We start from the raw sequence: 16,759 nt of genomic DNA, 5'->3' as shown, positions 1-16,759 counted from the left end.
GTACAGTTCTTCTGTGTATTCTTGCCACCTCTTCTTAATATCTTCTCCTTCTGTTAGGTCCTTACCATTTCTGTCTATTATCTAGCCCATTTTTGCATGAAGTGTTCCCTTGGTATCTCTAAGTTTCTTCAAGAGATCTCTAGTCTTTCCCATTCTGTTGTTTTCCTCTATTATTTTGCATTGATCACTGAGGAATGCTTTCTCATCTCTCCTTGCTATTCTTTGGAACTGTACATTCAGATGCTTATATCTTTCCTTTTCTCCTGGCTTTTCACTTCCCTTCTTTTCACAGCTATTTGTAAGGCCTTCTCAGACAGCCATTTTGCTTTTTTGCGTTTCTTTTTCTTGGGGATGATCTCGATTCCTGTCTCCTGTAGAATATTGCAAACCTCCGTTCATAGTTCATCAGGTACTTTGTCTATCAGATCTAGTCCCTTAAATCTATTTCTCACTAAGTATTAATATTGTTAAAGTGTCTGTAATACTCAAAATAATCTACCAATTAAATGCCATTCCTATCAATACATCAAAGGAATTTTCACAGAAAATAAACAAATAATTTTAAAATTTGTATGAAAAAATTACCTCAAATAGCCAATGAACTTGAGAAAGTACAAAGCTGAGAAGTCATGTGCTCTGGCTTCAGAATATGCTATGAAACTACAGTAATCAAAGGAGTATGGTACTGGTTCAAAAACAGACACAAGCTTAATGGAACAGAATAAAGACCCCTGAAAAACATCCCCATACACTTATGGTCAATTAATCTACAATAAAGGAGGCAGGAATATGCAATGGAGAAAAGACAGTCTCTTCAATAAGTGATGCTGGGAAAACTGGACAGCTATATGTAAGAAAATGAAATTAAAGTCATAAACAATCAGAGCATCTTATACTGGCAAGTTTTTCATTTGATTATCCCATTGTCTTTGAGGGCAGGACCTTGTTTTATGTTTCCCTATTTTTTCCCCACAGTACATAGCTCAATAATGGATGTTTCCACATCTCTGGGGATGGGGGCAAGTGTTTTGAGCCATACATGGAATATTTAGCAGGAATTGCTTAGCAGGCTATCTGAAGGTACATTTTAATATATAGTTCCGTATATTCTTCATAAAAGCTGTATTTTACAGATGAGAAAACTAGAGTTCAGCCAGGTTAAATGACTTGGGAACACTTGTTATAGATAATATGTACAAAGTGCGAACTTAAGTTTTCTGACTTCAGATGAATAACATGAAACTAATATCTATAATCTATTCTGTGCCAAGTACTTTGCATATTCTGAGTTAGCCTGCAGATGAGCAGAGATTGAGTTCAGAGATTGAATAACTGCCCAAGGCCACACAAATTATAAATGACAATTTGTATTAAAATCTGACTCCAATGCTCCTGCAATATACTGTGTGGCCAGTAGTGTTATTAAGAACACTTGACATAATTTCTAATAGCAGGGAATGCATTTACAGAATCCTTTCTTCAAATATTATATTTTTGTTAAAGTATAGTTGTTTTACAATACTATATTTCTTTCATGTGTACAACATAGCCATTCAATAGGTAGCATCAGTCACTCAATGGACATAAATTTGAGCCAATTCCAGGAGATAGTGAAGGACAGGGAAGCCTGGTGTGCTGCAGTCCGTGGGGTTGCAAAGAGTTGGACATGACTTAGTGACTGAACATCAGCAAAGTTTTTTTTTTTTTAATAAAATATTGACTATATTTTTCTGTGATGTAAAATGTATCCTTGTATGTTATTTATTTTATACATAGTACTAGGTACTTTTCAATATCCTAACTCTATTTTGCGTCTCCTCCATCTTTCTTCCCAGTAGTAACCACTAGTGTGTTCTTTACATACTTGAGTCTGTTTTCATTTTGTTATATTCCATTTTATTTTTAAATTACACATATAAGTGATAGCATACAGCATTTGCCTTTCTCTGTCTTACTTTTTCACTAAGCATAATACACTCTAGATTCACCCATACTGTTGCAAATAGTCAATTTTCATTCTTTTTTTATGGCTGAGTAACATTTCATTGCATATATACCACAGTTCCTTTATCCAGTCATCAGCTTATGGACACTAAGTTTGCTTCCATATCTTGGCTATTGTAAATAATGCTACTGTGAACATTGGGCTATATATATATATATATATATATATATATATATATATATATACATTTTTTTTTCAAAATCAGTGTTTTTGCTCCCTTCAGATATATACACAGGAGTGGAATAGTTGGATCATATAATAGTTCTATTTTTACTCTCATGAAAAATATTTTTGCTCTTTTTATAATGGCTATACCACTTTACATTCCCACCAACAGTACAGTAGGGCTCCCTTTTCTCCACATCTTCACCAACACACTTGATTTTTTCTGTGTGTGTGGTCTATTTGACAATAGTCATTCTGACATGTGTGAGGTGCTGTCTCACCTTAGTTTTGACTTGCATTTCCCTGATTATTAGCAATGTCGAGCATTCTTTCATGTGCCAGTTGGCCATCTGTATATCTTCTTTGGAAACATATTGATTCAAGTTTTATGCTCGTTTTTAAATTGAATTGTTTGGTTTTTTAAAATATTGAATTGTATGAACTGTTTGTGCATTTTGGACATTAATCCTAACAGTCTTATCACCAGCAAAAATTTTCTTCTATTCAGTAGGTTTTCTTTTCATTCTGTCAAAAGTTTCCTTTGTTATGCAATAGCTTTTAAGTCTAATTTGGTACCATTTGTTTACTTTTACTTTTATTTCCTTTGCTTTAGGAGACAGGTTTAAAAGCATATAGCTGTGATTTATGTCAAAGAGTATTCTGCCTATGTTTTCCTTTAGAAATTTTATGGCTTATGGTCTTATATTTAGGTATTTAATTCATTTTTACTTTATTTTTGTATGTGGTATCAGGGAAGCCATAGCTCAGTTGGTAAAGAATCTGCATGTAATGCAGGAGACCCCGGTTTGATTCCTGGGTCAGGAAGATCCGCTGGAAAAGGGTTAGGCTACCTATTTCAGTATTCTTGGGCTTCCCTTCTGGCTCAGCTGGTAAAGAATCCACCTGTAATGCGGTTGACCTGAGTTCAATCCCTGGGTTGAGAAGATTCTCTGTAGAAGGGAAAGGCTACCCACTCCAGTATTCTGGCCTGGATAATTTCATGGGCTGTATAGTCCATGGGGTTGCCAAGAGTCGGACACGACTGGAAGACTTTCACTCACTGGCTCAGGAGATAAAGAATCTGCCTACAATGCAGGGGACACAGGAGATGCAGGTTCATTCTCTGGGTCAAGAAGATCCCTGGGTTGAGAATACTCTCCAATATTGAGAACACTCCAGTATTTTTGCCTGAAAAATCAAGATATTGACAAGGCTGTGTTCTTTCTGCAAGCTGCAAAGAAGAATGCTTCCTTTAACTTCTTCAGTTTCTGTAGGCTGCTCACATTCCTTGGCTCACTGTCTCTTTCTTACATCTCTCCAACTTCTTGTTTCTGTCATCAAATCACCTACTATTCATTCTGATCCTGTTGCCTCCCTCCCTTTTATAAGGACCCTTGAGGTTACATTGAGCTTACCATAAAATACAGGATAATTTCCCCCATCTCAAGGTCATTAGCTTAATCATATTTGCAAAGTTCCTTTTTATCATGTAGGAAAATATATTCTCAAATTCTAAGGATTAGGACGTGGACATCATTAGGGGACTATTATTCAGTCTACCATGTTACTTCAGCTCAGAGACAATCATTGGGATGAGAAAAGTCAGAATGGTACTTGTGGTTGCAATACAACTTGAAGGGTATAGAGATAAGGAGGGATCACTCCTAGACTGGAAAATGACATAAACCCATGTAGTGGGGATAGGAATCATCACAATTTACACGGAGTTTGTTAAAGAGATTAATATAAATGTAGTATGCATGAGAGATGCAATCAAGTGGGAGGAGGGAAAGATCAAATCACAAAGTCAAGCAAAGGGATCCAAATTTGAGGTAGGCTTGGAAATTTTGAATTACTTAAAGTTCCCAAGTAAGCCCCCAAGTGACATTATAAAAGCACTATTTTCAGGATGATTTGTTCAGCCAAGTAGAGGTGGGAAAGGGGACCTCAAGAGGAACAAATGCTGATTGGTTACATCTTCTCTGAAGTATCACTGATGTCTAAGGTGCTTTCAGAACACCTGAAAACAAGATTGCAACAATTTCAAAGGCAATATTAAAGGCCAGTCAGGATATCATTTTAGCTTCTGTCCATCAAGAGAAGCACAAATCACAGACAACTAAAGGCCTCCTATATTTTAAAGGAAGCCAATTTCTATGAGGTCAAGGCAGTTTTAAAGAAAGAGAAAGAAAATATACCAGTCTTACCTCATTGCCACATTACTTCCATCTATGACAACTGGCCTCAAATTGTCACTGTTGTCTATTTCATCTTCAAGAGACAGCTCAGGGCTTGCGATCTCTCTGGAGCTGGGCCCCCGAGGCCCTAACAGATTCAAGTTGACTTGGCCTTCCAAATCACCTTTGTTCCCAAGTCTGACAAGCTCTGCCAATACATCATTAATAAGTGATTCTGGACCCAACTTGTTCAGCACTGATTGAATCTGTTCCTCTGCATAACCCAACTTTAAAGCAAAATCCATCTTGGTTTGGTATTCTTTTTCCAAGTCAAGTTTCCCATCATGTAGAATGCTGCTCTGGGAGAAGCTTGGATGATCTAAGCAGGGTGACCTACATAGCTGGCGGTGTGGCTTAGAAAGGATCTCCTTTTTATTCAGTTGAACATCTCCCAGTTGACAGCTATTGTCATTGTTGCTGTTTTTAAGGCTCATTTGTTCAGGGTCACTCTCAGAGCCCAGCCACTCTTCAGAATCAGCATTGCCCTGCTCTGTATTCTCTTGCTTCGACTGCTGCTTCTCTTCCTTGGAGGCACTCTTCTTCATTTTTGGTGTTTCCACTGCAGCGGTAGCTGTCATCCCGTTCAGTGGGCAGTCTAGGGTCTAATCAGCTTTTTTTATTTTTAGCCTGCTTGGAATTCATGTACTTTGGCATTCCTTTGCATAAAATGTGGTGGCAGTGGTGGCACAAGACTTTGCCTGTTTGGTTTGTTATGTTTAGATGTTACCAGTTCCTACAAATAAACACACATATCATAATGATGTTTAGTAAACTTATGGAAAGTTATTTTAGAATATGGTGCTTTCTTCCTAAGAAACTATAGGCTGTCTGATATATTTTTCTGCTTAAAATGATTGGACTCAAAATAATATTAAATATCTTTTCAGAACACAACAGTATGAGACTATAAAATCAACTACAAGAAAAACAACTAAAAGAAAAAAACAAACACGTGGAGTCTAAACAGCATGCTACTAAACAACCAATGGGTCATTGAAGAAATCAAAGATAAAATTAAAAAATATCTTGGGATAAAAATGTAAACACAATGACACAGAAATCAATAGGGCTGCAGGAAAGTAGTTCTAAGAGGGAAGTTTATAGTGATTCAAGCCTACCTCAGGAAACAAGAAAAATCTCAAACAAACCAACCTAAGTTAAAGGAATTAGAAAAAGAAAAACAAACAAAACCCAGAGTTAGTAGAAGGAAATAAATAATAAAGATTAAAGCAGAAATAAATGAAATATAGACTAAAAAGCAATAGAAAAGATTAATGAAAGTTAAGAGCTGGTTCTTTGAAAAGATATACAAAATTGAAAAACCGTTAGCCAGAATTAATCAAACGGAGGGTTTCCCCAGTGGCTCAGATGGTAAAGAATCTGCCTACAATATGGAAGACACAGGTTTGATCCCTGGGTCAGGAAGATCCCCTGGAAAAGGGACTGGCTACCCACTCCAGTATTCTCACCTAGAGAATCACATGGACAGAGGAGCCTGGTGGGCTAGAGTACATGGGGTCTCAAAGATTTGGACATGACTGAGTGACTAACAGACACATCAAAAGGAGAGAGGGCCTAGATAAATAAAATAAGAAATGAAAAGAAAAATTTACAACTGACAGCACAGAAATACAAAGAATTATAAGAAAATTACTATAAACAAATATATGGTCCAATAATGGACAACCTAAAAGAAATGGATAAATTCTTAGAAATACAGTCTCCCAAGACTAATCAGGAAGAAATAGATAAAAACACATACAAACCAATTGCCAGGAATGAAATTAAATCTGTAATTTAAAACTTCTCAACAAACAAAAGTCTAACACCAGATGGCTTCACAGATAAATTCCACCAAACATTTTAAAAAGAGCTACTGCCTCTCCTCCTCAGACTATTCCAAAAATTGAAGAGGAGAAAATGCTTTCAATGCTGCTTTCAAGCCAGTATTACCCTGATTTAAAAAAAAAAAAAGACAAAGATAATCTAAAAAAGAAAATTGTAGGCAAACATCACTAATAAACATAAATGCAAAAACACTAACAAAGTATTACCAAACTAAATTCAGCAGTAAGTTAGAAGGTTCACATACCATGATTCAGTAGTATTTATCAATGGGATGCAAATATCTTTCAATATCCGCAAATCTTTGTGATTCAACACATTAACAAATTGAATAAAATCATATGGTCACTTCAATTGATGCAGAAAAAGCTTTTGACAAAATTTAGCGTCTGTTTCAGAGAAGGCAATGGCACCCCACTCCAGTACCATTGCCTGGAAAATCCCATGGACGGCAGAGCCTGGTAGGCTGCAGTCCTGGGGTAGCACAGAGTTGGACACAGCTGAGCGACTTCACTTACACTTCTCACTTTCATGCATTGGAGAAGGAAATGGCAAACCACTTCAGTGTTCTTGCCTGGAGAATCTCAGGGACGGGGAAGCCTATTTGGCTTTCATCTATGGGGTTGCACAGAGTTGGACACGACTGAAGCGACTTAGCAGCAACAGCAGCAGCAGCAGTGTCTGTTTATAATAAAACCTTTCCAGATAGTGGGAATAGAAGTAACATACCTAAACATAATAAAGGTCTTACATGCCCCTACAACCAACAATATACTCAATTGTGAAATTCAGAAAACACTTCCTCTAAGATCAGGAAAAATATGTTTGCCCACTCTCACTGCCTTTATTCAAAAGTATTGTAAGTTCTAATCACAACAATTATACAAGAAAAAGAAATGAAAGTAATCCAAATTAGAAAGAAAGAAGTCAAACTTCTTGCAGATGACATGATACTATATAAAGAAACCCTTAAAGAGTCCACCAAAAAAACAACTATTATATCTGATAAATGAATTCACTAAAGTTACAGGATACAAAATTAATATACAGAAATCTGTACTTTTTCTATACAATAAAAGGCTATGGTTTTTCCCATGGTCATGTATGGATGTAAGAGTTGGACTGTGAAGAAAGCTGATCACCGAAGAATGGATGCTTTTGAGCTGTGGTGCTGGAGAAGACTCTTGAAGGTCCCTTGGACTGCAAGAAGATCCAACGAGTCCATTCTAAAGGAGATCGGTCCTGGGTGTTCATTGGAAGGACTAATGCTAAAGCTGAAACTGCAATACTTTTGCCACCTCATGTGACGAGTTGACTCACTGGAAAAGACTCTGATGCTAGGAGGGATTGGGGGTGGGAGGAGACGGGGACGACAGAGAATGAGATGGCTGGGTGGCATCACTGACTCTATGGACATGAGTTTGAGTGAACTCCGGGAGTTGGTGATGGACAGGGAAGCCTGGCGTGCTGTGATTCATGGGGTCGCAAAGAGTCGGACACGACTGAGTGACTGAATTGAACTGAACTGATCAGAAAGAAAAATTAACAATCCCACTTATAATTGCATCAAACAGAATCAAATACCTAGGAATAAATTTAACTGGGGTGGTGAAAAGCCTGTACTTTGAACAGGATAAAACATTGACAAAAGAAATTGAAGAATACACAAATAAATAGAAGATATACCTTGCTCATGGATTAGAAGAATTAATATCGTTAAAACATCCATATTACACAAAGCGATCTACAGATTCAATGCAATCTCTATCAAAGCATCAATAGCAGTTTTCACAGGACTAGAACAAATAATTCTAAAGTTTATATAGAACCGTGAAAGGCACTGGATAGTTAAAGCAATTTACAGAAGAAAAAAAAATCTGGAAGTATCACACTCCTTTACTTAAAACTTTACTACAAAGCTATAGTAATTAAACCAGCATGTAACTTGGTACAAAAAGACACATAAATCAATAGGAGAGAGCCCCCAAATTAGCCAATGCCTATAGGATCAATTAATTTATGACAAAGGAGACAAGAATATACAACGGGGAAAAGAGAGCTTCTTCAATAAATGGTGTTGAGGAGGAGAGAGTGGGATGAATTGAGAAGGCAGCACTGACATATATACAATACCAAGTGCAAAACAGATAGCAAGTGGGAAGCAGTTGTATAGCACAGGGAACTCAGCTCAGTGCTTTGTGATGATCTAGAGGGCTGGGATTTGGGTGAGGCAGAGGGAGGCTCAAGAGGGAGGAGATACAGGTATACTTATAGCTGATTCACATTGTTGTGTAGCAGAAACCAACACAACATGGTAAAGCAACTATACTCCAATTAAAAACAAATTTTAATTCTGGCTTCCTCAGCAAAACCAACCAAGATAATATTGTAAAATAATTTGCCTCCAATAAAAAATAAATTAATTACTTAAAAAAAAGAAAAAAAAGAAAAAATAAAAAAAAACAAATTTTAAAAAATGGTATTGGGAAAAATTCAATACCTGTATGTAAAAGAATCAAACTGGACTAAATTTTTATACTACATACAAAAATAAATTCAAAATGGATTAAAGATTAAAGATTAAAGTGTAAGACCTGAAACCATAGAACACTTAAAAGAAAACATAGGCAGTATGTTCTTTGCCATCAGTCTTAGCAATATTTTTTTTGTGTGTGTCCTTACAATCCTGCAACAACAACAACAACAAAATTAAACAAATGAGACGGCATCAGACTAAAAAGTGCTTACATAGTGAAGGAAATTATCAACAAAAGAAAAGCAGCCTACTAAATAGGATAAGATATCTGAAAATAACATGCTTGATAAAGGCTTAATATCCAAAATATATAAATAATTCATACAACTCAATAACAAAAGAAAACCCCAAACTTTCTGATTAAATAATGATCAGAGGACTTGAGTAGACATTTCTCCAAAGAAGACATACAGATGGCCAATCTCTGACACATAAAAAGATGTTTAACTTCATTAATCATCAGCGAAATGCCTCAAAACAATATCACTTCCCACCTGTCAGAATGGCTATCACTGAACAGACAACACATAACAAGTGTTGGTGAGGATGTGGAGAAAAGGAACTCTCTTGCACTATTGGTGTGGATGTAAATTGTCACCGGCAATATGGAAAATAGCATGCAGACTCTTCAAAAAATTAAAAAATAAAACTATCAGTATTCCCACTTATGGATATAAAGCAAGCAAAAACACCAACTCAAAAAGATATATGCAACCCTATGCTCATTGGAGCATTATTTACAGTAACCAAGATATGAAAGAAATTTAAGTAACCATCAATAGATGAATGGATAAAAATATCTGGGAGATATATATGTACACACACACAAACAATGGAATATTATTCAGCTATAAAAAAGAAAGAAATCTTGCCTTTTGACACAACATGAATGGACGTAGAAGGTATTACTTTTTGTTTGTTTTTGCCTTGCAGTGCAGCTTGTAGGATCTTAGTTCCCCAACCAGGAATCAAACCTGGGTCCTTGGCAGTGAAAATGCAGAATTCTAACCACTGTACCTCCAGGGAATTCCCTAGAGGTTAGTAAGTGAAATAAAGTCACACAGAGAAAGACAAATACTATAAATGTCACTTATATGTGGAGTCTAAAACACAATTACTGAAATTAAAAATACTCTAGAAGGAACCAACAGCAGAATAACTAAAGGAGAGGAAAAGATAAGTGAGCTGGAGGAAAGAATGGTGGGAATAACTGCTGAAGAGCAGAATAAAGGGAAAGGAATGAAAAGAACTGAGAATAGTCTCAGGCCTTTGGGACAAACTTAAACACACCAACATTAGAATTATATGGGTCCCAGAGGACAAAACAAAGGCACTGAGACAATATTTGAAGAAATTACAGTTGAAAACTTCCCTAACATGGGAAAGGAAATAGTCAATCAAGTCCAAGAAGCACAGAGAGTCCTTTACAGGATAAACCCAAGGAGAAACACATTGAGACACATATTAATCAAGCTAACAGAGATTAAGCACAAAGAAAGAATACTAAAAACAGCAAGGGAAAAGCAACAAGTAACATACAAGGGAAAACCCATACGATTAACAGTGGATCTTTCAGCCGAAACTCTGCAGGCCAGAAGAGAATTGCAGGATATATTTAAAGTATTGAAAGAGAAAAAATCTACAACCAAGATTACTAGACCTGCCAAAAATCTCATTAAAAATTGATAGAGAATCAAAAGCTTTACAGACAAGCAGAATAGAATTCAGCACCACCAAACCAGCCTTGCAACTAATACTAAAGGAACTTAAATAGCCAGTAAACACAATAGAAAGGAAAGACCTACAAAAACAAACCCAGACAACCAAGAAAATGCCAACAGGAACATACATATCAATAATTACCTTAAATGTAAACTGATTAAATGCACCAACCAAAAGTACAGAAAGACTGAATGGATGCAAAAGCAAGACCCATATATATATACTGCCTTCAGGAGACCCACTTTAGACCTAGAGAGGCATACAGACTGAAAGGAAAATGATGGGGAGAGATATTTCATGTGAATGGAAAAGAAAAGAAAGCTGGAGTGGCAATCCCTATTTCAGACAATATAGATTTTAAAATAAAGAATATTATAAGAGACAAAGAAGGACACTGCATAATGATCAAGGTATCAATCCAAGAAGAAGACATAACAATTCTAAATATTTATGCACCCAACATAGGAGCACCGCAATACATAAGACAAACACTAACAGGCATAAGAGGGAAAATCAGCAACAACACAGTAATAGTAGGGGTCTTTAACAGCCCACTTGCACCAATGGACATATCATCAAAGCAGAGTATCAATATGGAAACACACACTTTAAATGAAGCATTAGACCAAATGGACCTAACTGATAGTGTCAGGACTGTCCATCCAAATGCAGAAGAAAACACTTTCTTCTCAAGTGCACAGGGAACATTCTCCAGAATAGACTACATCTTGGGCCACAAATCAAGCCTCAATAAATTTAAGATAATTGAAATTGTATCAGGTATCTTCTCTGACCACAACACTACAAGTCTAGATATAAGCTACAGGAAAAAAAAAAAACTGCAAGAACACAAACTCATGGAGATTAAACAAAGCATTAGTAAATAATGAAGAGGCTACTGATGAAGTAAGAAAGGAAATAAAAAGATTCCTAGAAACAAATGAAAATGAAAACACAACAACCCAAAACCTATGGGATTCAGCAAAAGCAGTTCTAAGAGGGAAGTTTATAGCGATACAATCATACCTCAAGAAACAAGAAAAACATTGAACAGACAATGTAACTCTACATCTAAAGCAGATGGAAAAAGAAGAACAAAACCCCCCCAAAGTCAGCAGAAGGAAAGGAATCATAAAAATCAGCAGAAATAAGTGAAAAAGAAATGAAGGAAACAATAAGAAAGATAATGAAACTAAAAGCTGGTTCTTGGAGAAGATAAACAAAATTAAAAAAGCACTAGCCACACTATCAAGAAAAAAAGGGAGAACAATCAAATCTACAAAATTAGAAAAGAAAAAGGAGAGGTTACAACAGACAACACAGAAATACAAAGGATCATAGAGAATATTATGAGCAACTACATACTAATAAAATGGACAATCTAGAGGAAATGGACAGATTCATAGAAAATGTTAACCTCCCAAGAATAAAACAGGAAGAAACAGAAATTGTGAATAACCCAATTACAAATACTGAAATTGAAACAGTGATAAAAAATCTCCAGAAACAAAAGTACAGGGCCAGATGGCTTCACAGGGGAATTCTATTAAACATTTAGAGAGACAGAGCAAGATGACAGAGGAGTAGGTAGACATGGAGTACATCTCTCTCCATGAATCATCAAGAATACACCTTTAGACACAGAAGTGCATACAGAACACCAGCTGAGAGTGGAGAGGAATACCTGACCAGAGAAAAAGAATATATGGAACCATGAAAACTGGGTAGGACAAAGGAACTAGGGGGAAAAACAAGAGTGTTAGTAGGACTGGACCTGCCCTTGGTGGGTTGGGAAACTGAAGCAGGGGTCTGATCCCTACAGCAGGGCAATTGTCTGAGTCAGAGGAGAGACATTTAAGGCTGACAGTGAAACAGCTGATCTGTGGCAGCCTAAATGGAATGTGAATCAGAAAGTTGCCACCGTCATACATACTCTGGACAGGGACACAGGTCCCCTTGAAGGTGCAGCAGCTGGGAGCTGGAGTTTAGGTATTGTGGGACAATTCCAAGGTGAGGGATGCTGTTGACTGCAGAAAACTGGATTGAGGGGATGTGAGGGAGGAGACTGTGGGCAGAAATGCCTGTGGAGGGAAGCTGGGCAGCCATGGAAGCAAGGCAATACTGCTGAGTCATGTGTATGGGGTGGAGTTATCACTGTAGCCTCTCTCTCCCCACACTCCAGCATCAGCAGCTGAACAATAGACAGGCTGGCCAATCAAATGCCTGACACACCAAATAACAGAGAAGAACCCCAAGCAAGGGAGCCCTCTAAGTGCCTGAACAGGCAGAGCTATAGAGAAAGACTGGTCAAAGAGGCCTTCTGATCGCCAGCTACAAGAGGCTCAAAAAAAGACTTCGATAGGGCCATAACTCCTATGGTGGAGGCAGTCCATGTTCCTGCACATTTGGCACCACCAGGATCCCTGCAAGACAAGCAGCTGTGCCACCTTCACGCTCAACTCTCACTGGGGAAGAGCTGCCATAGGCAAAAAGCACCTTGTGTCTATGCGTGCAGGGTCACTTCAGTAGTGTCTGATTCTTTGTGACCCTGTAGACTGTGGCCTGCCAGGCTTCTCTGTCAGGGGGTTTCTTCAGGCAAGAATACTGAAGCGTATCGGCCAATATTAGTTGCCATACCCTTTGAGAGCACTATATTTCCCACTGCCCTAGATGCCAACTCCCCTTCGTACCTGGTGCTGCCAGAACCCCTGCAACCCAAGCAGCTGCACCACCTCCACAACTGGCCCTCACATTCACAAGTCCAAGTATTCCAGGACAGTTTCAGGAGCAAGCCACAGTGGATGACCCATATGCAGAGGTGAAAATAAAACCACAATTGAAACCCAGGGGCAGTGTGGCTAAGGAAGAAGACCAAAAACCTTCCCACCAGCTGTACAAGGTGAAGATTAAATCAACACTATCAGCTAGGCAGACTCTGTTTCTATGGAATATATAAAAGGACATTGAGAGCTCCTACAAAAGAAAACTCACTAGTTCTCATAGTTGTGGACATTGGAGGCAAGAACACACAGAAGGAGGACCAGATGAAAATCTGAGCTGCCCCCACAGAGATTGGAACAGTGATTGGCACAGTGTTGAAGGACATCATAGCGGGGAGGTGAGGCGGACTGTGACTCCCAGCGAGGGAAAGGACTCTGACAGCAGTTACTCTAGGAAAACATTTATTATTCTTATGTTTGACATGTTCTGCTGATTCTTCTGAATTTCCCCGCCCCGCTTTGCACTTGTCAATTTTATTGGCACTGAAATATAATTAAGCTTTTGAGTTTTTTTCTTCCCTCGTCATATTTATTATTGTTGTTATAAACCTCTGCCTCTATACTGGGCTTTTGAAGTTATGTGGAGTTTTCCTTTTTTCTTTCTTCTTTTTTTTTCCTCTTTCTTATAATTTCAATTTTTAAAAGTTTTTATATTTTTTCTATATTTATTCCATTTTCCCCCTTCCTACTATTCTTTTCCCTTTGAAGTTAATCTTTAATGTGTATAAATCTTCATCTACCTCTATTTAACTTTGCATATCTATTATTTCTTTTCTTTCCTTTAAAAATATTTGTTAGTTTTGTTTTCATAGCTTTATTCCCAACTTGGCACCTTGTTTTAGTTTTTTTTTCCAGTTTGTGTTTTAGTTGGATTTGTTTTTAACTGGTAAATATAATTTTTGATTTCTTTTGTTCACCAGGTCAATCTACTGTACTTTATTTTTGTTGGACTGTTTTGACTTTACTTGTGGGTGTATATGTATGCTTAGTTGCTCAGTCATATCTGACTCTTTCTGACCTTGTGGACTGTAGCCCACCAGGCTACTCTGTCTACGGGGATTCTCCAGGCAAGAATACTGGAGAGAGTTGCCATGCCCTCCTCCAGGTGATCCCCCCAACCCAGGTATCGAACCTGCATCTTCCGCATTGCAGGCAGATTCTTTAACGTCTGAGCCACAAGGGAAGCTTCTCTTGTGGCTCAGCTGGTTAAGAATCTGTCTGCAATGCAGGAGACCTGAGTTTGATCCCTAGATTGCAAAGATCCCCTGGAGAAAGGAAAGGCTATCTACTCCAGAATTCTGGCCTGGAGAATTCCACAAACTATAGTCCATGGGGTCGCAAAGAGTCAGACATGACTGAGCAAGTTATATATATATATATATATATAGGGTATATATTTTTATATTCCATTATTTTAATTATTATTCACCTGATTATGTAACTGCCCTTTGTCTGGGGATCATCTTTGGTTTCTCGTTTTGGGGTATTTGTTTTAGTTTCATGTAATGCCACAACAAACGACTTGTGGAATCTTTGTTCCTGGCCAGAGATCAAGTCCTGAGTCTTTGGAGTGGGAGCACTGACTGCAAGACCCTAGAATACCAAAGAATGAACCCTATTGAGTATCAAATAGTGAGAACTAACACAAAGGAAACCACTTGAATACAAGACCTGGTATCACCCAACCACCAGTAGCACCCTGTGCAGGATGCCTCATCTAAACAACGAATAAAACAAAAATACAAACCCAATCATCAGCAGACAGGATTACCACCTCACTGAGCCTTGTCCATCAGAGGGAGGGAAAAAAAAACCTCAGCACAAATCTCACCCTGAATGAAGCTTACACAGATCATTGGACCAAACTTAGGAGGCCATAAACCAAAAGGAAAAAAGAATTCAACATCGAAGGCTGGGGAAAAGAGACCTCAAACACAATAAATTAAAAAAGAAAAAAGCACAAAATAATGAAAAGGCAGAGAAATACTACACAATATAAAAGACAAACTAGAAATACAGAAGTCCAAATAAATGAAGAAGAAATAGAAAAATTACCTAAAAAAAGAATTCAGAATAATAATAGTAAAGATGATCTAAAACCTTGAAAACAAAATGGAGAAAATGCAATAATCAATTAATAAAGACCTAGAAAAATTAAAGAATAAACATATAGAGACAAATGCCACAATTACTGAAAATAAAAATACTCTAGAAAGAATTAATACCAGAATATCTGAAGCAGAAGAACGAATCAGTGAGCCTGAAGATAAAATGGTGGAAATAACTTCTGAAGAGCAGAATAAAGCAAAAAGAATGACAAAAACTGAGGATAGTCTCAGAGACTTCTGGGACAATATCAAATGCACCAACATTCAAATTATAGGGGTCCCAGAAGAAGAAGAGAAAAAGAAAGGGTATAAGAAAATTTCTGAAGAGACTGTAGTTGAAAATTCTCCCAACATGGAAAAGGAAATAGTCAATCAAGTCCAAGAGACACAAAGCATCCCATGCAGGATAAACCCAAAGAGAAACACGCCAAGACACATACCAATCAAACTAACAAAGATTAAACACAAGGAAAGAATATTGAAAGCAGCAAGGGAAAAGCAATAAGTAACATATAAGGGAAATCCCATACACTTAATAGCTGATCTTTCAGCAGAAGTTCTGTAGGTAAGAAGGGAATGGCAGGATATATTTAAAGTACTGAAAGGGAAAAATCTACAATCAAGATTACTCTAACTGGCAAGGATCTCATTCAAAATTGATGGAGAAACAAAAAGCTTTTCATACAAGTAAAAGTTAAGAGAATTCAGTACCACCAAACCAGCTTTACAACAAATGTTAAAGGGACGTATGTCATCAAGAAATACAATAGAAGAAAAATGATCTACGAAATCAACCCCAGACAATTAAGAAAATGGCAATAGGAACATATATATCAATAACTACTTTAAATGTAAATGGATTACATATTCCAACCAAAAGACACACAATGGCTGAATGGATACAAAAACGAGACTCATATTTATGCTGTCTACAAGAAACTCATTTCAGACTTCAAGATACATATAGACTGAAAGCGAGAGGATAGAAAATATATTCCATGCAAATGGGAAACAAAAGAAAGCTAGAGTAGCAATTCTCATATCAGACAAACTAGACATTAAAATAGAGAATATTACAAGAGATAAGGAATGACATAACATAATGATCAAGGGATCAAGCCAAGAGGAAGACATTACAATTGTAAATATCTATGCACCCAACACAGGAGCACCTCAATACATAAGACAAACACTAACAGACATAAAAGGAGAGAATGACAGTAACACAAATATAGTAGGAGTTTTTAACACACCTCTCACACCAACGGACACATCATCAAAACAGATAATTAATAAGGAAACACAAGTCTTAAATGATACATTAGATGAGATGGATCTCATTGATATCTTCAGGACATTTG

At 37.2% G+C, this 16,759-nt stretch overlaps 1 protein-coding gene across 1 annotated transcript in view; it reads right to left on the bottom strand.

The window, feature by feature from the left end:
• Positions 1-4,985, bottom strand: part of ZC3H12B (zinc finger CCCH-type containing 12B) — a 52,952-nt gene extending 47,967 nt beyond the window's left edge. The window contains exon 1 of the mRNA XM_055438528.1: positions 4,378-4,985. Coding sequence (XP_055294503.1) covers positions 4,378-4,985 — 608 coding nt within the window. The remainder of the gene's footprint in view (positions 1-4,377) is intronic.
• Positions 4,986-16,759: the final 11,774 nt, after the last annotated feature.

The sequence above is a fragment of the Moschus berezovskii genome, chromosome X (genome assembly GCF_049115385.1).
Source record: "Moschus berezovskii isolate FMDL1 chromosome X, NW_MosBer_1.0, whole genome shotgun sequence".
NCBI classification, from domain to species: domain Eukaryota; kingdom Metazoa; phylum Chordata; class Mammalia; order Artiodactyla; family Moschidae; genus Moschus; species Moschus berezovskii.
Note: the sequence above shows the minus strand (reverse complement) of the source record. Positions and strands in the feature narration are given on the sequence as shown.